Source organism: Erpetoichthys calabaricus, chromosome 11 (genome assembly GCF_900747795.2).
Source record: "Erpetoichthys calabaricus chromosome 11, fErpCal1.3, whole genome shotgun sequence".
NCBI lineage: Eukaryota > Metazoa > Chordata > Cladistia > Polypteriformes > Polypteridae > Erpetoichthys > Erpetoichthys calabaricus.
Genome location: NC_041404.2, coordinates 30,031,247 through 30,056,160, shown reverse-complemented (window position 1 = coordinate 30,056,160; position 24,914 = coordinate 30,031,247). Strand labels below are relative to the sequence as shown.

At 40.3% G+C, this 24,914-nt stretch overlaps 1 protein-coding gene across 1 annotated transcript in view; it reads left to right on the top strand.

The window, feature by feature from the left end:
* Nucleotides 1-24,914, top strand: part of n4bp3 (NEDD4 binding protein 3) — a 159,827-nt gene that overhangs the window by 121,404 nt on the left and 13,509 nt on the right. The window contains exons 3-4 of the mRNA XM_028812897.2: nt 14,281-14,736; nt 17,627-18,223. Of these exons, the coding sequence (XP_028668730.1) occupies nt 14,314-14,736; nt 17,627-18,223 (1,020 nt within the window). The 5' untranslated portion in view covers nt 14,281-14,313. The remainder of the gene's footprint in view (nt 1-14,280; nt 14,737-17,626; nt 18,224-24,914) is intronic.

The window sequence follows — 24,914 nt, the reverse complement described above, 5'->3', positions numbered from 1 at the left end:
GTCTGCTGCAGGTCATTGACTCTCAATGGAGGTGGGAGGGTCCCTTACCTTTTTTTTTAATATATAGTGACTGCTGCTGTTCATGAATGTCCTTCCCTTCTGGTGGAATTGCCACTTTGTCGTCTTTTATGTGTAATTCTTTTTTAATATATAAAAGAACCTCGATTTCTTTATCTGCAAATCTTATTGAGGCTTAGAAGTTTGAAAGGATCAGAGCCACCTCTTTTGTTTCAGCAAAGGCCTATGGAATTAGCTTTGCAAAAAGTACTTGTTTTTGTCTTTATTTGTATTTGTGCACATGAAGTGTGTGCCTATAAATAATATATAAATATTTAATAAATATATATAAGAAATAAAGCATACCAAATATATATAAAAAAATGTCAAAATATTTCATAAAAAATATAGTGGAAAGCAACTTACCTGTACCATATATACTCGCATATAAGTTGGTCTTGAAACCTGAAAAATCGATCATAAAATCAGACCCCGACTTATACATCTGTTCAAAAATACGACACTTACATTTTTTTTTTTTTTTTTACATCTTCTTGCCTCCTCCAATCTCGCATCAGTTTCTCAGACACATCAAATTTTGTTGCAGCAGTGCAGTTACCAATTTCTTTCACCACTTCAACAACTATTAATTTAAAACCAACTTCATATTTTCTTCTGATCGAATGTTCCATTGCAGATAAGGGATGCTCTAACGATAAAGATGTATGAGGGTGTGAGATACAAAAAACACAAAACAGTGCAATCGTCGCTTCAAAATAGTTTGGGTATTACTGTGTGGTCACGTAGGCACAATACATAGAAAAAAAAAAGGCAGTGCGGTCCGTGGTTACTCTCTCAGGTGTGTGTTAGCATATCATAATCTCTTGGACCAATAGCATGAGTTTTCCGCATTCAGCTTATACGACCAACATTATAAAATACTGGAAATTATACAGTAAAATGAAGCCTCGACTTATCCACAGGAGAACTTAAACACGAGTATATATGGTATACAGTATATGTGTACATGTATTAAAGATCAGAGACACAATGTTTTTTGCTGATGAAGCTAGACAAAGTCGTGTATGTGTACATACAGTAATATATACTGTACTATACTGAATCGCAGTCTGATTATTGGGGTGGTCACCTACCAGGTAACACTTGTAGTTGGTCAGCCAGTCGGCAAACATTTGCCATGTCCTCTCAGTTGCCAGAAGCAGCTCATAGATATGTGATACAATGTCTGCCAAATTTTACTATGAGTACACAACATGTGTTTCGCCCTTATTAAGGATCGTCAGGCTTCATCACTTTTGCATCCTCGAACGTCAGCATCTAAGGCAAAGCCTAGATATATACACACACACTCACACACACACACATGAGATAACTAGTGCTGCCTTGGTTGAGGAGGCCAACTAAAGTTCCAAATGAAACATGCCTGTGGTAATCCCCTCATCAAATAGGGAATATGTGCAAAATTAGATGAAGATTAAGCAGTATATACTGTATATTTATCACTATATTCAGGTAAAATATGCTAAATAAAATAATAATAATATAATACAATTATGAAATAATCCACAGGTAAATATACATATTCACACATAGATAGAAACTGTACATATATAAATATGTCTGTATGTGGTGTGTGTATATATGACTAAGTCCGTATGATCAAGGGGGGGGGTTTGTATAGTTTATTTATTATGTACATGTTCTTCATGATCATACGGACTTAGTCACCTCCCCCCAACCCCCCACCCACTTAATGTGTTGCTATATATTGCCTTTGATTCTTGTAAGTCTAAGCATTATCCTCTGATGAAGACCCCTGGTAGGGGTTGAAAGCTCAGGAATAAAAACTACTTTAAGATACGTGATTCATTTTTTCTCCCTTCGTGGATCTCCAGCTGCAAATATGCAAACCGTATCACAGACCTTCTCTTCCATATATATATATATATATATATATATATATATATATATATATATATATATATATATATATATAAAATATAATCCATCCATCCATCCATTATCCAAACTGCTATATCCTAACACGGGATCACGGGGGTCTGCTGGAGCCATTCCCAGCCAACACAGGGTGCAAGGCAGGAACAAACCCCGGGCAGGGCGCCAGCCCACCACAGATATACACACACACACACACACACACTCACACATATGAGAAGAGTCCAGCTGTCATCCTACAGAACTGTGGCACAGGTCATATTGAGAGCATACCGTCTTTTTCATTCTTGACCTGGTTTGGGGGACTCTTCTGTTACACGTTTTTTGCTTCCACACAGAGAACAGAAAGCAAGCAATATCTTAGCTGGTTGAGAGCACATCTTGAAACAGACTTTCTTCTTTTGAGTCCTCCTACAAAAGCAATGCTTGTTTTTTTATCACGTATTACCTAATTCTTTCTAATTTCTAGAAAATCCATAAATTTAAGGATCTCCGAAAAAGAGGGAGTTTGCATTCCTGAAAGCTGACATGAAAGCCATAAAATTGCATCGAAGCCAAACTATTTTTTTTTATTTTTTAGCAAATTGCAGGTTTAAAAGTGGATGGATGGAAGGCCCTTTCTTTTTTCTGTGATGACATCAGCTGTAGAAATCAAGTATAAAAATATCACACTTTTAAGTGCATATCAAACAGGACCTTTAAAAGAAAAAACACAGATGATAACCTGAGGTAGAAAAAGACGAGAAGTTCACACCTCTGACTCGCACCACATCAAAGGACCCTGACATGACTCGATTAGCCATCTTGTTCAAACCCGTGAACTTTGTGAAGAATCTAGTAGGAGGGTACTGTGCCAATGACTGGCAAAAATCCAATACTTCACTGTCTATCCACCCATAATTGTACTTTATTTTATATAGTGTCTTTCATGTCTAACGCTGTATCCATCCATCAGTCCAAAATAGCACCTTTCACATTAATCAATGCATTAATTTACTTCATTTTATATTGTACTCTATCTATCTGTACCTTTCATTTCTATCTATCTATCTATCTATCTATCTATCTATCTATCTATCTATCTATCTATCTATCTATCTATCTATCTATCTATCTATCTATCTATCTATCTATCTATCTATCTATCTATCTATCTATCTATCTATCTATCTATCTATCTATCTCCATGCCCTCTAATTTCACAATTCCACAAATGTCAGACAGTATCTGCTTCTGCACCCTCCCCAGCGATGTGCTTTCCCATGGTGGCCACCTCACATTGTGCAGTCGCAGGATTACCAGATTTACTCGATTATGAGAATAAGACAGTAAATATAATCAAGCTGTCTGAGTGTGGAGTGCCTCAGTGCCCATCAGCCATACCCGATGTTCTGTGTCATACACACTTTTCTCTGATTTGACATGAACTTTCAGGCCCAGTGATGTGTGCAGTATGGCATGTTGGCACACTAACCTCCTGATTCACAGTTGTTGTTAGATCCATTTGTGTTTGGTGGAATTTTATTTTTTTGATGAAAATTACATTTCAGAAAATAAAATAAAGTGAGGGTACGTGCCGAGTCCTCGCACGCACAGCCTTCTGTGTGTGCGTGCAAATGCCGCTCTGCCTTGCCAATTGTGTGCCCCGCACCATGCTGCGTATCAGGATTAACAGCCACTTAAAAATGACCCTGTGAATGGCCACACTCACCTAGGGGCCTCTCTGTTTGTCCAAAATTAATTGAAAGGAACCTTCTGTAAGAAATTCCATTAACAGGGGTGAGAGGTGAGCTCTTTTTGGCCCGTCGCAGAAAGCAAAAAGAAAACTGATGTAAGCCCACTCTCGACTCTTTAGAGCTCGAGTCCAGTATCATATCAGGACAGTTGATTTCCTTTTTCTGTTTGCCTGCTTTTTTCTGAAAAATGTTCTACTTTGTAGCACATTAGAAAGATGGAATTTGATACAATTCTGGAAGTACTAAGCAGTGCCTGAATGGAGCAAAATCCCAGGGCTTTACTTATACAGTAGATGCAAGTCACCTCAAGTCAAGTTGGGGAGCATGCACTGGTACAGTGCGTTGCCGCACCCACCATGCGACGAAACAGCTCAGAATCCTGGTTGGCAACCCCCTAGGCAGACACGTGGTTCAGTCCCACCCACCGGAAATTACCCACTTATTGCCGCCGCCAGGTGTTATGTGGGTGTCCCCTTGGCCTGGTCTAGCCACTTGAGTCCCCAACAATGAGGATCCTACTAGCGGGATCACCCTCATGGGAATCATGCCACATGGCCGTAGTGCCGTAACTGACACTCCCTCACAATGCTCATTCGACACAAAGTCAAACCAACGGTACCTAAGGATTCTCCGAAGACACACAGTAGATACCAGAGGAAAAAAAGTTGTGAAACTGAAAAATTGTGAAAACTGATATATAGGTGATTCTAATATTATGTTCTAAATTATTGATGATAGGGGCAGAATTGTGCTGCAATGATTGGCACTGCCACCTCACTAATGCAGTGCCCTGGACTCACCAAGTTGTTGTCCAGGTGGAGTTGCCACGTTTTCTTTGTATCTATGTGGGTTTCCCTCCTGGTACTGCATTCTAACGACATTTGCAAGGGTGGACCCTGTAATGGACCTGTTGCCCGTCTAGGGCTGTTTCCTGCCTTGTGCCCAGTGCTTTTGGGTGAGGCTCTGGCCCAGACATCCTTGAACTGGATTAAATGAGTTAGTAAATGCTATATTAATGATGACAACAAATGGGAGTCTGTCAACAGCTCTAGACCCCCAGCATTACAACTTTTTGGGGAAAAAAAAGAATAATTAGCAAAAACTGAAATTCGCTGCATAAATTACCATTGTTGTGATACATTAAGAAATAAAGCCTTTTTATGAAAGGTGTGATGTGAGATAAATTAAGAGGCAGCACACTTACCTCACAGCTCCAGAACATCGAGTTCAAATTGCTGGCTTGCATGTCCCCCTCTCATTTGCATAGGTGTTCTCTGGGTGGTCCTGTTTTCCACCCGACCGCAACAGTATGGTGGCCCCATAGTGAAAGTGGCAGTAAATTAAAAGAGGTGCCAGGAGCAAATCACACCATTTCTTTTAACTTTCCGATGCTTTTGATTTGAGGCGACGCTACAAAGACATGTAGATTGGGTTAATTTATACTTCTTTACTGTCCTATCATGGGTGTTAGTAGATGTGCCATTTTTCTTTGGGCGCTCCGCTTTCTTCCAGAAGTGTTCAGGTTAGCCTGAGTAAAGGCACTATACTGACCCGTGTCGGTGTGTGTATGAGCAAGCCCAATGGTGAACTCGCATCCCTTTCAGGGACTGATAACTACCTTGGCCTGATGCTGCTGGTGTAGCAGTAGTAATACTGGAGAAGTCTTAAAAATTGTGGAGTAACAAAGCTTGGGAAGATCAGATAAAGAAATGTCAAAGAAAATACAGGCCTGTTATGAGAGGAGAGGTGAACAATATGGGGAGAAGAATTGTGAATATCAAGGTGTCGAGACAGAGAAGACGATGACTAAAGAGAAAGTGGATGAAGGGGATCAAAGGGAAAAAGGAGTATCAGGTGAGGAAATATACAACAGACGAGAGAGGAGGCAGCTGGTCCAATATAGCAACCCCACACGAAAGTGGGAAAAGCTTTAGAAGAAGATTTTATTTACATGTTCAATCAACATGCAACAACGTACCATGATAAGCAAGAATTCATTAAAATACAAAACATCCTTTTGATTAATAGAACCACATATCAGAAAATGCTTCCTCTTTATTTGTACCTTAATAGTATAGGCTCCACCCCCATGAACATGCATTAGCATATGCAAATTCAGAAAACGTGGGAATGATTGACTGGAGACCATTGTTTTTATTAAGTAAACTTTAGAAGTATATTAAAAAATTTGAATACAGAAACCACCCATCATGACTGGAGAAGATATTGGACCATCACTGTCATTTCAGATACCGTATGTTAGACATCCAATCGCACATCAGCTGGTAGGCTGCACCTCAGTCTTTGACTAAACCCTCCATTGATAAACATGTCATTGCATTAGGTTTTCCATTTCCAGAGAGGCCTTGTGATTTGCCAGTGTGAGCACCAATTTGTTTTGATGTCTTTTAGATAGATAGATAGATAGATAGATAGATAGATAGATAGATAGATACTTTATTAAACCCCAAGGGGAAATTCACAAGATAAAGTCCTACACGGAGCTGCTGGAAAGGCTGCCACTCACGGCGGCGCCTAACTAACACAATGGATGGAAGTACAGGATATCTGAGCAGGTGTCATTAAAAGGAGTAGTATCGTCACATTTTGCTTTTACTGTTGTTACTTGAATGCTTTAAGAACCTCCATGTTAATAGCTTCTCACCTGTTTAAGCAGTAGTGATGGGCATTTTGATTCAATTTACTGATTCAATCCTTTTGAACTACCTGATTAAGCGAATTGACATATCTGATTTGTTTGTTTCATCAGTAATTAAAAACAAAATCATTGTTGGTGGTGGGGGGTTCCCCTTGAATAAAAACTGAATTAATTATTCTTTTTTAAATTATAATATACAATTTGTATTTATTAAATTATATACTAAACATGCCAGTAATTCATATCATGTAATATTAACCGCTTTGAAAGCATGACAATATAGTGGAAGTGCATCATTAAAATAACACGCTAAGTTCAAGACTCATAAGTGAACTAGAATTGTGCGACTCATTCTCGGGTAATGATTCAGTGATTCACTATGCCAATCAAATCAACAAGAATCGTGTGACTCATTCACAAATCAAATGAATACAATACAATGAATGTGCTGTAACAATTGTACAAGACACGCAATTAACATATTGTAATTTAAATGTTTTGTTACTATATTGTGTGTGTGTGATGAGTGAGAAAATGATCTTGTTAGCTGAATCATAAGTGAAGTGAAGTGCACAGGCACTTTAAACATCTAAACACCAGATGTTGATGGCATCACACATGCGCATTATACATCTAAACAAAGGAGGCTGATGTGATAGAAGGTCCGTGGGCTTTGAGTGATTTTTTTAATAAATAATTTTATGGGGGGAGGTGGGTGTGGTGCTGTGAAATAGTCACTTCTGTGTCTGCCTCTTCTCTAAATCTGTTTATTCTTTTATTTTTAATATTCATATTTTTCTATACTCCTACACCCTCTTATGATTCAGTGCAATCAAAATGGCAAAAGAGTGCGAGACTTCTAATAAAACTCATAAACAAGGCCAGGGCCTTTACTAGCTGGCCCAGATATAGGCCTTATCCCAGGCAGCCTGACCTCAAACTTTACTGACAGACTTTGGCCAAAAATGGGGAACATGCTTTTAAATTTCAAAAAAATCTTAAACATCCAAAATGTATCAAAATGCCCTTCAAGGAAGAGGAACCTGAAAACAGAAAATCTGGTCTGAATGACAACTCCAAATGCAAACTAAAATGGCAGGAAAAAAAAACACAAAGGATTTGCCTAAAAAGGCAGTCCATGGCGAAGAAGGCCCAAGACAAAATCTAATATTCAAAAACCACAAACCGAAGCAAAATATTCAAAGAATCTGTGTTCCTGATAAAGCACCTTTTCCAAATATTAAGGAACCACTGAAAGATCAACTCCCCAACCTAATAATACATAAGCTGAAGGTGGTCCTTCTCTCGTGCCATCATGGTGCTCCCAACTCCTGGGCTTTCACCCACAAAACACAAGGAACAAAAGAGAGCACATCCTAAATAGACAGTAAATAAATAATAAGAATAGTAGTAATGAAAAATACATAAATACAACAAGCATCAGAAAAATGATACTTGACAGTAAACAATGAAGGCACACACAAGGAAAATAAAAAATAAGTCAGGGAACACACCCAAGATCAGAAGGTGTTATAGCTGTTGTATTTTTTTTATAGTCTGTGCACACGTCGATTAACTGACTTGCTCGGGGATCACACAGTGGGTGGGAGGGCTGTCATCCTTGGGATTTAAAGTCAGCTGCCCAATCCACTACACCTCTCTAGCCTCATAAGCTCCCACTCCTGACAGCCGGCACCTCGATCCCTCCTCAGACTGCCTTCATCACCCCTCTGAAATTCCTTGCACGCCGACTGAAACCAGCTTTGAATTGTTGAAAGCTGTCATTAGCAGGACATGTGCCATCGTGCCTCACTCTCTCTTTCATACGGAGCCTTTTAAGGTCACCAGCACTGATTCTTCCAGCAACTAGCAGACGTGATTTTGCTGTTCTCGTCCCCCTGCCTGCCCAGATCATGTTGGCCAGGCTGACCTTTACCTCAGGCTGTTTTCTAATCCACCGCACAAATCTGAGTGAATTTTATAACTGGGCACTAGCGGTAACATTTGAGGCTGGATAATCCTGCCATGCAATGCTGAAAATCCACCACAATCCAAGGATAAAGGAGACAATCGCCTGTCCGAAATCTTATGGGGTAGACACTTCCCCTGCTCACGTCACTGTTCCATTTTGAAAGTTCAATGCAGTTTCTCAGTGACCTTTTGAGTTATCCTCGGTGAGGAGATTTCAATGACTTGTGAGGGCTTGAAATTTATGCTGGAAAAACCAGCGACTGGAACGGGAATATGGACTGGAGGGCTAATGCCATTTAAGCCTGTTGACTTGCTATCGAGAACTTGGAATATGTTAATGACCTAACTTCAGGCCACATAAAATGCATTAATAATGAAGATTTAAAAATTACTAATCAGACGTGGATATTACCTTGACACTCTGGGATTCTCCTTTTCCTAAAAGTAATTATGGTATAATAGATAGGTGGATTGATAGATATAGTAAGTATTTTATTTGTCCCATGAGGGAAATTTAGTTTTTTACAGATTGATTGTTATACGTATTGTACTGTAAGGTGCTGCAGTGAGCTGGCGCCCTGTCCGGGGTTTGTTTCCTGCCTTGCGCCCAGTGTTGGCTGGGATTGGCTCCAGCAGACCCCCGTGACCCTGTTGTTAGGATATAGCGGGTTGGATAATGGATGGACTGTAAGGTGTTTATTCTGTCATATAATCATTAAAATACGCATTGAAAAGAACAACATTCTCAAACCAATTCCAATTTAGGGTATGGTGTAGTAATGGTTATATGTGTTATACTATTTGGGCAAATGCTATTGTATGATAAAATTGTTATTCTCCTTATAGTAAAAAATGAACTGCTGTCACCTGGGCTTTAGAATAAGGCCACTGTCCTTCATGCACTTAACTAAAGGAGGCTGGCATGAAAAAGGACATCCAGTTATAAAAATGTCTGCTCCAATACCCCCAAAATTTGAGGGGCAACCAGCCAACCTGGGTTGAACCTGAAAGATGGTGGTTAAACTGGCAGAGAGAGTGCAGCATGTCTTCTATTTGGTTGTATAATATAATCATAATGATGTATCATAAGGAGTGTATTTTATGGTATGGTATGATAATTAGTATATGTTGAACTATAATAGATGCTTTGGCCTTCTTCACTAATTAAGGGCTTCTTTATTTCTTTTTCCTTCTTGCTTGTAATCCCGAATGAGAATTCTGATACAAATGGCAAATCAATCCCAGAGCTGCACAGATGTAAGTGATGAGCACATTCTGCTGCGTACTTTCCTCTTCCTTTTATCAAGGCCTAAATAACAATAAAACGCAGCTTTTGAAAATAGTTACCCAGTTCGGCTTTTAAGCTGAGTCAAAGGGCACAGGATATAGGGTACAATGAGGAGGGGGGGGTGAAGAAGGTCGTGATGTGAGATCTGCCATGTCACATGCGTGGGAGAGGTTGCATTAATGGCTTTAGAAATGAGAAGCGCGGCTCTGCATTTTAATGCGATACGGATAAACGCCACATCGCCTCTGTGATATACTGCTGGGTGACAGATGGTCTCTGCGAGGGCCTGAAAAGTGCGAAGGATAATGTTGAGGAAGAAACCATCCCTTTTCCATTGCACATTCCTGGAAATGTTATGTCTGCAATGAGGTATTTCAGGCTCACTGGTGCCACCGTATCTCCCTCGCAGTGTTGCACCCTTGTGCTGTTCCTATTGTTTCTGTTTCTTAGGTGCCACTCGAGGTGTCCCTGACCAGAGTAGAGTGTGTTCACACCCGGCTTATCTGACATGACCTTCATCCTGTACATCTGACCGCTGTCTGGTCTGCTTCAGTCTGCTGTAGTGCCGTTAGTGTGCTGAGTAGCAGCTGGCAGTGCCTGATAGAGCTCAAGTGCTGCCCATCTCAAAAACGTGTGTACTCCAGCAGCTTCTCAAGCAAAATGAGGTCTGCAGTCATTTTTTTTTAAATATTGCACATAGACAAACATAAGTGAAGGGCATTTTATTGCAGAATTTTTGTTTGTAACAAATCTCTTTGAGAACCATGTAATCGAAATGTGGTGGAGTTTAGGAAAGAATGGAGACCATTTTCAACAATGCTGCACCTCCTCTCTCTGACACAATAACACTGACAAAATACTCAGCAGAAGTACCTGGGCTTCTTTATAGCGCCTCACTGGGACTGCTCTCTTATGATTAGTCAGAAGTATTTCTTTTTTTTTCTAATTCCTGAGAGGGGTAGTGGTTGTTGCATATAATAATATGTGTCCAGCAGCCATACCAGCTGCACTTCAGAACAGGTAATCCACCCGAAGCTAAGCATGTTTAGGCCCGACCACAACTTAGATGGCAGATCAACTGGGGAAAGCTTGGGTTGTTGCAGGAGGAGATGCTGGTGAGGCCATGGGGGGGGCAATTACCCCTGTGGTCTTTGTATGGATCTTAATGCCCCAGGGCAGTGATAGGGACACCATGCAAAAAAATTGGTGCCAAACTTCGCATGAGATATTAAAGTCCTGGCTCTCTGTAGTCATAAAAGATCCTCGAAAAGAGAATGGTGGTTCCTGATGGCTTTCCTACCACAGCCTGGTCATTCTGCCCCCCTAATTACCCTGTCTCTAATAGGCTAACTATCTTTCCCACTCCTTCATCACATATAAACTGATGTGTGGTGAGCGTACTGGTACAAGAATTGTTGCTGTCCCATCATCCAGTGTGAATGTTACATGTTGGTGGAGGTTGAAGGTTCCTCACTGTATACGTAAAGTGCTCTGAAGAAGCTATAAAAGCCTGTTCAGCCTAATTAATTAATTTAGCATAAAGGCTAAAGTTTTCCCCATCCATGTAAGACAAAGGTTTGAAATTGGAAATTTTTCCAAGTCAGTTGACATTTAAGGGATTTTCCTTCTTTCAGCAAGGACATTGTGGTACCAAAGGATTAAGAAGGTAAAGCTTCTGTCTAGGTCAGAATGGGTAGATTGTGCCCTGAATGGGACACCAGAATGACAATAAGGTCTTAGTTGACTAGAAGGAAGCCTGTAGCAGTCCACCAGGACACTAGAGGGCAGCAAGGAATCTCACAGTATGAGTTGGCAAGTGTGGTGGAGGAAGGGGACTTGATGTTAATGTTTGAGGGCTGGCAAAATGTAAGCCATGATTAGAATTTGCTCCTTTACACAATTAAGGTCTTACAGAGCTCACTAGAGGCCCCTCAGTTTTCGAGAATGTCTTTGTTCCTGGATGAGATTCTGTTGATGATCCAGATGGGGTTCAAAGGTCTCCATTTGCCAAGATGAAAACCGAGTCTGGAGGCAAGGTGGGGGATGGTCCATAGGCAGTGAGATGGAAATGTTGGAATGTGAGTGGAAGAACAGTCGGTGAAAGAAGACTTGTTGTTTTTTTAGAGATGGTTATTCAGGGATTGACCTGTTTATCCAGGTCCAATGGGACAATCAGACTTCACCTATTATTATGTTTGATTCTTCATGCAGGTATCCTCAGTAACAGTCCTGAAGGGCCATAGTGGCCACAAGTTTTTGTTTCAACCAGTTTGCTTGGTTATTTTGCGCTCTAGGTCAGGCTTATTAGAGCGCCAACCGCCTGTTTGCTAGGTAACCCGTGTGGCTGGGTCCCACCCCCCAGTTATGATCTGCGCCATAGACGAATGCCTAATTCGCCTTAATGGTGGCTACAGCCCTGCATGTCCTTTCATTCTTCCATGTAAAATCACTTTTCCTTCTTCTTCTTTCGGCTTCTCCCATTAGGGGTTGCCACAGCGGATCATCTTTTTCCATAGCCTCCTGTCCTCTGCATATTTCTCTGTTACACCCACCACCTGCATGTCTTCTCTCACCACATCTATAAACCTTCTCTTAGGCCTTCCTCTTCCATGCCAAATCACTCTTTATCACATTTTAGAGTTTTCCTTTTCTAAGAACATTATCCAGATTTTTTATGGACCACAACAGATATATGCTTAATGGACCTTCCCTTTTCTCTCTCATTTATTTCTAAACATTTGATTAACACCAATACTTCATGGTGCACATATAGAGGATTAAATGGGACCAGGTTATCTACAGAGCTAGTGGTTCCTGTGTCATTTGCTTCTTGTTGTTTACCTGTGACAGGTTATGAAAATAGGAAACAAAAAGCTGAATTCTGGTTTCATCAGACCACAGAACCTTCTCCCAGCTGACTGCAGAGTCTCTCATGTGCAGTCTGACAAACATTAGCCAAGATGTCACATGCATTATTTTTCTTAGCCAATCTTCCATAAAGCTGCACCTGGTAAAGCACTTGAGCGTCATTTGGTGTCCGCACAGTCTCTCCAGTCTCGTCCATGGAGCTTGTGACTTCTTCAGCGGTCTCTTGGTGGCCTCCCTTACTTGTCTTCGTCTTGCACGATAACTGTTTTTGTGGATGACCTTCTCTACGCAGATTTCCAGCCAAGCCCGTACTCCTTCCATTTCTGAATGACTGATTTAACTGGACTCTCGGGATATTCAGTGATTTGGATATTTTCCTGTCACCATTTCCTGTCTTGTGCTTTTTAATCACCTTTTCACAGAGTTCTTTATAGTGTTCTTTTGTCTTCATTGGTACTGACTCACCATGAGCTGGACCTTCCACATCCAGGGGTATTTATACTGCTGTCAATTGAGACCCCAGACAAGTGCTGTCCACTGAATTAATTTGGTGACTTCTAAATTTAATTAGCTATACCAGCAATGACTTGGGTGATATTTATTATAATAAGGCTTATGGAATCAACTAATTTGAGTTTGATATTTGTAATTGTAATCTTTTCAATATGACACTAAAGCAAGGGTCCTCAACTCTGGTCCTGGAGGGTCACAGTGGCTGCAGGTTTTCATTCTAACCCTTTTCTTAATTAGTGATCAGTTTTTGCTGCTAATTAACTCCTTTTCCTTTCATTTTAAGGTTTTATTTTGTTTTTTTAAGATTTGTGCCCCTGAGTTTCTTCATCGTTCCTCTGAATTGCTTCATTTCTTTCCTTAAATGGCACCCAAATGGAAATGAAATGTGAAGTGGGTCAACTAACAGAAGGATAACTAAGTCAGGGCCTCAAACTCCAGTCAGTTGCTTCATTAGGCGCTGAGTCTTGTTGTTAATTAAACGCGTTCTTTAATTCCATGGCTTGTTGCTGCTCTCATTCTGCAATAGCATACATTTCTGAAATTGTTTTCTCTTTTCTAAGAGCTCTGTTAAAATATTTTTGGGGACCTGAGCAGATCAGCTTTCCCGAGACCTTCATCTTTCTTTATTTTCAGATATTGTATGATGATCACCAGTTTGCTGGTCACGTTTTGGCTCATTTTGTATTGTTTGGCAACTAATTAAGGAAAAAAAGAAACAATTAAGGGGTCCGAGTCTTCAAGAGGATGTCAATTAAAATGAATTCAAAAGAAGTTAATCAGCAGAAATAACAGGTCACTTATTAAGAAAAGGGTTAGAATGAACACCTGCAGCCACTGTGGCCCTCCAGGACCGGAGTTGCACTAAAGAGTCATTTTCAGTTGATCAGCATCAAAAAAGCCAAATTAAATCCATTGTGATTTAATGTTGCATATCAATAAAATGTGAAACCTTTCAAGGGTTAAATATCTTTAATAGGCCTTGTATCTCCCTCATGACCCTAAAATGGGTTGCTCAGCTTCAGTTATGGGTGGACTGGTGTTGCTGTCTCCTGATGTCTTATTCACTGTGTCTTCTGAACAGTGTAACGAGTTGTCCACAGTTAAAATCCTGTCTTGCACCGTCTGCTGCTCAGGTAGATTCTGTCCCCTGTGAAAGTCAGCTGGATTAAGTGTGTTTGATAAAGGACAGATAGAAGTTCCTCCTTTTCCACATGGTTACAAAACTTCAAGTCTTCTCACCCTCATGTTTTGTCTTTTTTTTTCCTTTCCAGATCATGACACATGCTTTCCCTTCTTAAACATCCATGGCGACAACGCAAACCTTGCCTCTAACCTGTAACGCCTCAAACCGCCTTGGTGACCTCTACCATATTCAACCTCATCTCCGTGAGTACAGGTGCAGCATGGGAAGTGTGGGAAGCCTGATAGAGAGACCTGAAGTGTCACCGGAACACCTAAAGACCAGCAAATCGGGGCCACAGGGTGCATTCAGGCAACCGGATGGCCTCCTTAAAAAGGGCTTCACCCAGAAAGAGCTCTTCCAGTACCTCAATATCAACAAGAAGGAGTCAAAGTCGAGCAAGAAAGTCATCTCTGGCATCTCGTCCTTTAAAAGGGAGCATGGAAGTGAAGAGGGAGAGAACATTTACACCAAGGTGTATCATAAAGATGGAAAGGAGCTTGATTTGAGCAAGAACTCTTTGCCAGTGGGGGGCAAGTTTGAAAAGGTAAGAACTCTCTTACTAAAGTGACTGAAGCCTCTAAATGACCTGATTCCTATGTAAACAGCCATTATGTGCATCTACCTCTTACCAATAATCCATCCATCTTTAAAACTTTCAGTTCAGTATTTTGGGGGAGCTGAAACCTGTCTTGGCAGCCCCTAAGAATGCCATTCTGTTGTAACACAATGTGTAAATTTAGAGACGCCAGTCCACCAAGATACTCAAAAAATCCCACATGAACACAAGAAGACTGGCCAACTGTACACGTACATTGACTGAGAGTAGGGATTGAACTTCGCTTCCTGGTGAGATTGCCACCAAGCTGCCCATCTTTTCAGCCTAATTACAGAAGGCATTTCTAATGGCCCTTAGGGAGAGAAGTCATGATTTCAGGGCACTTTCTATCCCACTTTTATAAGCAGAGGGTTCATGAGAGCGTCAAACATAAGACAGTACAATACCCCAGTCAATCACATAACTAAATCCTGGTAAAACAGCAGAAGAAATCTACATAGACAGCACCCAGTCTGAGAACCTAACCCAAGTATTGTGGGAACGCACTGCTTGTAAGACAAAATGAAATAACCAAGCAATGATTAACTAAAACAAGAGCAAAAGAGTTGTCAGGAGAAATCAGGGTCTTAACCAGAAACACACTAGAACCAAAATGACAAAAGAGAATAGTCCTAAAATGAAACCAAAATCATAAAACTGAAATGAACCTCATTACAAAGATTTAGGCACCGCCATATTTATACCATCACATACTGATGATGTCATTGGAGGTGATGACACAGAAAACAAACTGATGAGGCTAAAATTAAGCGAAAATATGATGGTAATGGAAATTAATGTTAATAAAATGACACCAAATCAAAAGCTAACTGATAGAAATGGATGCCCCCATAACAAGAGCCATTAAACGTTACAAACAGGATGCATAAAAACAATTGAAATGTCAGGATTCTGCACAGAAGAAGCCCTTCCAGGTCAGTTGGTAACCCCACAAAGTAGGGACAGCTATTCCCTGCAGCTCCCCCTGGTGGTACCCACTGAACCCAGCAGGACTGCCAAACAGGGACTACAGCTCCCAGTATGCCCTGTGTGGATGTGTGCATGGGAACACCAGCCTACGAACGCTGCCACCCAGAGCACCAGGGAAGTATACAGTCATGGAAGGCTGTCTCTCCATGTCCATCCACCAAACTGTCCCTGCGACCAAGCAAGGCTCTTCTGTCCAACTCCACTGGGATAGCAGTCCATACGGTCGTTTTTCCATTGCATGTCATGTCAGCCTCCTGGGTGAGATGGGAATCGCCTTTCCTCTAACCACACATTACACTGGCCTCCTGGCAGTCCATCCATCAGACCTGCAATTCAAGGATGCCAATAATGTTCACCGTACATATATACAGTAAACAGTAAGGTGTCCATATCCCTGGGGGGTTACGTGTCAATAGTACCCACAAAAATGCAATTTGAAATGGTTTTCACGTAAGTGAATCCAACTAATGTACAGTATCTAAAAAAGACAAATGAGATTAATGTTATGTGAATGAGATTTAGAAGCATAATTAACAGATTGACTTAAAACAATCATTTCTTAATAGGTGTACAAGTTTACATACCTGTATACATTTTACAAAACAAATAAAGAATTAAAAATGCAGCTTAGACCTCTCAAAAGTGTACCACCCTGTGACACTCTCCGTGCTAACTCGCTGTTCAACACAGTCAGTTATAATGGCAAGGCAGAAAGCAAATGGTCTATTCAAGAGCATTGAATTTGACATCATGATAGAAAAAGAACTGGAAGAGTTGAGAATGAAAGTTAAAAAAAAAAAAAAAAAAAGGAAATGAACGATTAAAGAGCTGCATATAATAAAAATCAAGAACAAAGAGAATAGTCCAATAAATGAAAAAGAGACAAATATCCCAAACAATATGCAAACTGAACTGAAAGGCAAAAAAGCAATGTTTATAGAGAATATAGTAATTCATAATATTGTTTTTGATGAGGCGTTAATGCAATTTAAATTTTTTATTTACAGTGCTGTGAAAAAGTATTTGCCCCTTCCTGATTTCTTGTTTTTTTTGCATGTTTGTCACACTTAAATGTTTCAGATCATCAAATTTAAATATTAGACAAAGATAACCAAAGTAAACATAAAATGCAGTTTTTAAGTGATAATTTTATTTATTAAGGAAAAAAAAATATCCAAACCTAAATGGCCCTATGTGAAAAAGTAATTGCCCCCTAAACATAATAACTGGTGGTGCCTCCCTTAGCAGCAACAACTGCAATGAAGTGTTTGTGATAACTGTGTGACAAACATGCAAAAAAAAAAAAAGAAATAAGGAAGGGGGCAAATACTTTTTCACAGCACTGTGCTTTTTATTATGTTTTACTTTTTTACTTCTACTTTTAATTTTGTACTTTTACTTTATACTATGTTTTATTATTCATTGGTATTTAAAATAGACAAGTGTAGTGAAATATTCAGGTAACTGATTTTCTATCTGTAATAACTAAGGACCAAACCGTCTTCCTCCTGCGCCCCGTATACTCTTCTATATACCACCTCTTTAAATACAATCGCTTTCTCAAACGGAGGACCATTGTAATCATGTTGAAATCATATCCACTGTAGGATGAGCGGTATAACTTTGTTTGTTTGTTTGTAGAACAGATCAGATTCTAATGGCTTATCTGAACCATTCTCCTTTATTATTAATAGAAATGCTAACCTTGATTGATTTTAGTGAAGGTGGCACAGTTATTTATTGCTGCCGTATGCATTTGAATGATTTAAATTTAGATGACTTCTTTAATCCTATAAAGATCAACTGCTTCAGTTTACTAACTCGTCTTTTTTTTTTTTTATTGTTTTAGTCTCGATTTCGTCCATCAGCTTTCAAGCCAGTCACTCCAAAGAACTTCAGTTCCATGCAGAACTTGTATCCTTCTAAAGTGGAAGAGCTTGAGAATGGCCTTCCAAATGGCTTTCACGTCTCTTATGCCAAAGTGTCTCAGACTACAGCAGCAGCTGCCACATCTACATCCTCTTCATCCCCTGCTAGAAATGGCCCAGTCAGACCACCACCTCCCCGGACGCTTACCGAGGATGAGGAGAACATGTCTGACTCCGGCCACAACTCCTTGAATAGTCTTCCTCCGTATAAGCCACCTTTCAAAGCTCACCTGACTCAAATCAGCGCCTCCATGGGGCACATCAACCATATTGGCTCTTTAGATCGAAGTTCAGTGGGTTCTAGAAGTGGGGTCTCCACGGCCACGGACATGTCATGCCGCAGCATGGCCACACTCAACCGGCTGCACTGCTACGGAGGAGAGGCACCACCTCCTTATGAACTGTCTCCATCTTTGGAAGATGTGGTGCGTGATTTGGAAGATCGGCTGCAGGAGAAGGACAGCGAGCTGAAGCAGATGCGCAGGAACTTGGATGAGAGCGAGGACGCTATTGCACAGGTATGAGTTCATCATTCTTTAGTTCCTTCCAAAAATCTATTTATTGAACTGCATTTTTCTATAGCAATCCATTCTCTTCTGTGTGTTCTCCATTAAAACCTTTGCATCTGGAGCTTTACTCTAATCTGTCATTATACAGTTCAAGTGCTTTACAAATGGCTGATAATCGTTATGGACATCTTTCAAGGCAGGGCTTGTCTGTTTTATAAATCTACTTTTAGTTACGAGTCTCCACAGGTCCTGCAGTCGTCTTTCTGCATCCCAGATATGTGTATGCGTTCCATTTATTGTTGATACTGAACTGGTCCCCCCGTGTGCATGAGAGTGGGCACTGCAAAGGACTGGCTCCCCATTCCTACTATATACTGCCAGGATAGGCCCCGACCTTAAACCCCCCATGACATTGGATTGGATTTCACAATGCTGAATATTACAGTGTGCAAGAAATTTGTGATTTCATTGGCAATTCTTCAATAACAAATTCATCAAGGCTGTGCAAAGCATGCTGTGACAGTGAAGGCTCTGCAAGGCGCAACGTAAAATAAAAAAATAATGATTGGTGGTTAAACTAGACAGCATGGTAGTTTTATATACAGGAGAGATGTTCACTGAGTTCCTTTTTGTCCAGATAAGTGAGTAAGAACATCCATGAATGATTTTTATTTTAAATCACTGTAGCCCTTGGCCAGTCGATGGATTACCTTATGAATAAAGTATATCAATGTTATCTGTGGATAAGGTACAGTTCTTATATTTTCTACAGGCCACATATATTCTGTACTTCTATATACATGTGTTCAATAGTTTTCATTAATTATCCCAGTTTCCCCTGTTTTCCATTATCAATATTGGGTGCAAATAATTTCCTCCAGTATTGCTGTACCATGCATCCATTTCAAACCCCAAATTTAGGTTCACAGTCTATGCAGAGTGGTCTGTGGCAGTGCAGGTTTATGAATTACCGTATTTTTCGCTCCTTAAGACGCACCTGACCATTAGACGCACCTAGGTTTAGAGGAGGAATACAAGAAAAAAATATTCTGAACCAAATGGTGTACTAATATATTTAATAAAATATAGCAGAATAATATTATGTAAAGTCAACAGCGGTGTTAAGAACCATCATCACTGTCATTAACAAATGAGGAGAGACTTTAAGGATCAAGCACTCTTCTAGTTTTCTGGAATCCCCAAGAACTCCTCATTGTCAGTGTCAGAATTTATGAAGCTCAGGTGCTCACAATCACTTTGCAGGAGTATGTACCTATCATGCGGCATAACCTGTCCAAAGCCACCAGGGGACAAAGCACGTTTGGACCAATGCTCCCTGAAGTTATCGCCAGTCCAGTCCCATCTCTATTTCTAATGCCACAAAGTCCTTCATCTCGTCTTTTGTTGTGGGTTTCCACTTTGAAAAACGAGAATGCAGCACAAGCGCAGCCCGTGATTCAAAAAATTGTTCTGCATACCTGTTTGTCTTGTCTGACAGTAGCTGAATTAGTATTCCTCCCACAAAAAGCTTGCTGTAGGCGCAGCGGCTGCGCAAATGTGCTCAGCTAGGGAGCCATCGGCTAGTGTCTGATCAGCTGATGCCAGTTCCTCACTCTCTTGCTCGATCTCCTGATCACGCTCAACAAAATCAGATTCTGAAAAATCGGAGTCCGACTCAGTGATAATGCGCAAAACATCGTCTGCTGAGTATTTTGTTTTCTGCACTCGCTTCGCTCCCTCGTGAGATGTCGATGCCATCTTGCCTTTGTTTACATTTCGTAACTCACGCACATGCAAGGATTTGATGCTGAGTCAACGAGTCTAACATTCCTCCAAGCAGAGAGGGAATAATAATAATAATAATACATTTTATTTATATAGCACCTTTCCCATGCCTGTAACGTAATGGTGAATTTTATCGCCATTAACAGCTGATTGTAGCCCTCTACCCCCTGGATGTCGACTTCTGTCAGGTAATACACATCACGGTCCGTGACGCAATATTCACTCCATAAGATGCACAGACATTTCCACACTTCTTTTGGGGGGGGGAAAAGGTGCATCTTATGGAGCGATAAATACGGTAATTATTTTTCAATAAACTCTACACTGCACTTTATTGGACTTTGTTTAGTTGATTGTCGAGTGCTATATGAAATAAAATCACCATACTCTTGCTTATTATGTGTCCTCATTGCCTGGCTCAGCCCAGTCACAGCTATTGGCAGTCCCGAGTTCAAGAGGTGTTGCCAGCTGCAGTCAACCCAGACCTTCACACAGTCCATTGCATGGCACACACTGATACTCACTCATCCAGTGCCAGTTAAACTAACCTGGGCATCTTTGGAATATGGAAGGTAATTTGACATACTTGAAGAAAAGTGGCACGGAGAGGTGAGAATGTGCAAACTCCACACAGGGCCATCTGTTCAGACCTGAAGGTGTGAGGAAGCGGCCCTCTCATGCGTGTCTGATTTGCTGCATCTTCAGTCGATGTGCCTCTGAGAAGCTACCTGCTTTCTTTGTTGCTCTCGTCTAGGTTTTTAAATAATATTATGCCTGTGATTTTTGCGTTTGCTTATCTGCCAGTGCATTGTGCAAATCAGATGAAAGAACATAAGAAGATTTTTTATTTTATTTACATATATAATATATATAGACACACACACACACACACACACACACATATATATATCTATATATATATCTATATAAATATATACATATACTGTATATAATATATATATACATACACACACACACACACACACACACACACATACAGTTCCACTTGCAGCTCTCTAACACAAAGTGCAGATAACGCTGATATTCTCCATTATTGGCACTGGAGCTGAAGGTTACTGGGTCATTAAGAAATCTGTTATAGACTAACCAACACAAAGCGAGGTTAGCATTCCAAACCACAGACAGCAACATGGATAACAGTGAGAATTCAATAAACAGAAAAATGATGTGTTCACAGTGCCGTGAAAAAGTAAATGTCCTCTTTGATGTTTCTGCATCATTGCGTATTTTACACAGTAAATCTAATTAGACCTTCAACCGATAGCTGCTGCTGGGTAAAAGGCAGCTCAAGTGAACAAACAGAACAAAACAGTAGTTTTAAAATGTTAGAAAAATTGTGACAAGAACAGGCCATCCAATCCCAAAAGCTCATCCATCCTATTTCCCGTGATTGCCCAAAATATCATCAAGGAGGTTTGAAGGTCCCTAAAGTCCTGCTCTCCACCTCATTACTCAGCAATGTATTCCATGTGCCTATGATTCTTTGTGTGAAGAAAATCTTTCTGACATTTGTGCAAAATCTGTCCTGAGCAAGTTTCCAACCATACTCCCATGTTGTCATTGCAGAATTTATTATAAAGTAACAGATGGGATCCACTCTACTAATTCTTTTCAGGATTTTAAACACCTCACTCATGTCCTCTGTTAATCTCGGTTTGCTTAAACTAAGGAGATTCAACTCCTTCAATCTCACTTCATAGCTCATACCTCTCAGGCCCGGAATCAGCCTAGTCACTTTCCTATGGACTTGTCTCATGCTGTTATGTCATTTTTGTAATATGGAGACTAAAACTGAACAGAGCACTTCAGATGGGGCCTCACTAACGTGTTATTTAACTCGAGCATGCCTTATGTTATACTCAACACCCTGTGAGATATATACTGTTTGTGTGTGTATGTATATGTATATATATATGTAGATAGATAGATAGATAGATAGATAGATAGATAGATAGATAGATAGATAGATAGATAGATAGATAGATAGATAGATAGATAGATAGATAGATAGATATCGCTGAAACTGCTCCTCTGTCTGGAGATGACACTGTTTAATGGATGTAGTGGATTCTCCATAATTGATAGGAGCCTGCTGAGTGCCCGTTGCTCTGCTACGGATGTCAAACCGTCCAGCTCTATGCCAACAATAGAGCCTGCCTTCCTCACCAGTTTGTCCAGGCGTGAGGCATCCTTCTTCTTAATGCTGCCTCCCCAGCACACCACTGCGTAGAAGAGGGCACTCGCCACAACCATCTGATAGAACATCTGCAGCATCTTACTGCAGATGTTGAAGGATGCCAATCTTCTAAGGAAGTACAGTACATGCGGCTCTGTCCTTTCTTGCACAGAGAATCAGTATTGGCAGTCCAGTCCAATTTATCGTCCAGCTGCACTACCAGGTATTTATAGGTCTGCACCCTCTGCACACAGTCACCTCTGATGATCACGGGGTCCATGAGGGGCCTGGGTCTCCTAAAATCCACCACCAGTTCCTTGGTTTTGCTGGTGTTCAGTTGTAGGTGGTTTAAGTTGCACCATTTAACAAAGTCCTTGATGAGGTTTCTATACTCCTCCTCCTGCCCACTCCTGATGCAGCCCACGATAGCAGTGTCGTCAGCAAACTTTTGCACATGGCAGGACTCCGAGTTATATTGGAAGTCCGATGTATATAGGCTGAACAGGACCGGAGAAAGTACAGTCCCCTGCGGTGCTCCTGTGTTATATATGAAGGTATACACACACACACACATATTAGGACTCATTGGGTGTATGCCTGACAAGCCCTAAGTCTGAAACACATGTTGTGTACTCTTTCTATTATTTGCTAAATGCTGTACTGTATCACATATCTGTCAGTTAGCATGTCGGCAAAATGAAACCTCCGAAGAGAGACTCACTCATTTATCTGCTATTACAGAAGCGAGACAAGCACATCAGCAAAACGGTATCCCTTTTACTTTTCCTCCCACCACTAATGCACAAGTGATGTAAGCACGTCAGCAAAACAAAACCTCCTAGGTGAGAGATGCCCAGAGTAGTTCCTTTCAATTGCCTGACATTTCTACATTTCAATTTTTTTTTCTGATGATTTCAATAGTTTCTAGGGCCCCGGGCTTTTTACAGCACTGGCTTACACAGCTAGTGTGTGTGTGTATGTATGTATGTGTATGGATATATATATATATATATATATATATATATATATATCTCCTACCATCCTGTTAGCTTTATTGATCACTTCTGTACACTGTCTTGATATAGATAGTGATGAGTCCACTATGACTCCCTCGTGTTTCTCATACAGGATACTTGTAAATTCCCAATTGGGGGAATGAACTTAAATCTATCTACTTCCTACATGTAATACTTTGCATTTTCTTACATTACATTTCTTTGCCACAAATCTGTCCAAGTGCCTCTAATATTTCTATATTATTTACCTTTGCACCTAGCTGGTATCATCTGCAAACTTAATCAGTTTAGCATTTATATTCCTGTCCAGAACATTTATTTATATTTAGCAGCACTGACCCCTGAGGAATATCACATTTAACATCACCTAATTCTGAGAAATTTTCCCTCACCATAACCTTTGGCTTCTTGTGTCTGAGTCAATTTTATAGCTACCTACAAACCACACCCTGAATTCCCCTTCTTTAGGTTTCATGGCTCATACCTTACCAAAGGCCTTCTGAAAATCAAAATATTATATATTATCTGTGCACCTCCCTGATCATATGCTTTTGTTGCTTTCTCATAGAACTCCACCATAATAATGAAACACGATCCTTCCTCGCCTGTACCCATGTTGAGTATTCGCTGCTAATTACTTATTAATTATAGTTATTCAATAATCAGTTTTCCCATGTGAAAAATAATTACCTCCTTGAACTCAACATAAGCTCACAGCTGAGAGGTGGAAAGACTGACATCCTCTTGAAAAATTCTCTGATACAGAGTAGAAAACTGATTGTTCCATCAGCTCTGACAAATTATCTTGGCTGTGATGCAGCACAACATCCTCAGAGTGCGGCATCACCACCTCCATCAAGCTAGACTGTTACTATCAAGTTCTAATTATTGAATGATGTGCTGCATTTTTGACTTGTCCATCCTAAGCTGATCCTTGTCTTGTATCCATCCATCCAACAGATACGAGATTATTAGATTATTTATGAGCATGGGAAAGGTGCTATATCAATAAAATGTATTATTATTATTATTATTATTATTATAGTTAAGAAAACTACTTGTGTAATAGAGGTTGGGTGAACTATAAATACAGTATTTTTGAAAAGTGACCTTGCTATTCCGATGGAGTATTTGTATCCAGTACTGCCAGGAAAGGCTCCAACCCCCCACAGTCATACAATGCTGAGCCTTCCTTTATAATGGGTAGGTTTTAACGTACAGTAAGTTGTAGCAGTATGCTTGCTTTTTGTTCCTGGCCTGGTCCAAATCTGACATGGTCTTATTGTTGGACCATCATTTATATGCCAGAAGGACTGGGAGAGGCAAGCAAGGAGGCGGGGCTTGGTTAATATCACGGCTCATCCAAATGGTCAAAGTCTTCCTGGCTGGGGCAGAGGTGAAGGCTGTCATGTAACTCTCATCGTCTTCCCCTGCTTATCTTTTATATTGGACCCTGAAAGGGGCAGGCTTGGCTCTAGCATGCAATAAAATATACAGGTAGAAACGTATATCTGTATTATAAATACATTATTTTAAGTGCTGTAAACAATTCCACTAGCAAAAGCAACTGAGCTGTAAGGAGGGGTAAAAGGGAAACTGTAGTTATTTTCTGTTAATTAAAAAAAAAAAAATAGAAATCAATTTAAATAATAATAAATGTCCATACATTTCCACAACTAGCTTAATTTAACTCTGAACCGGG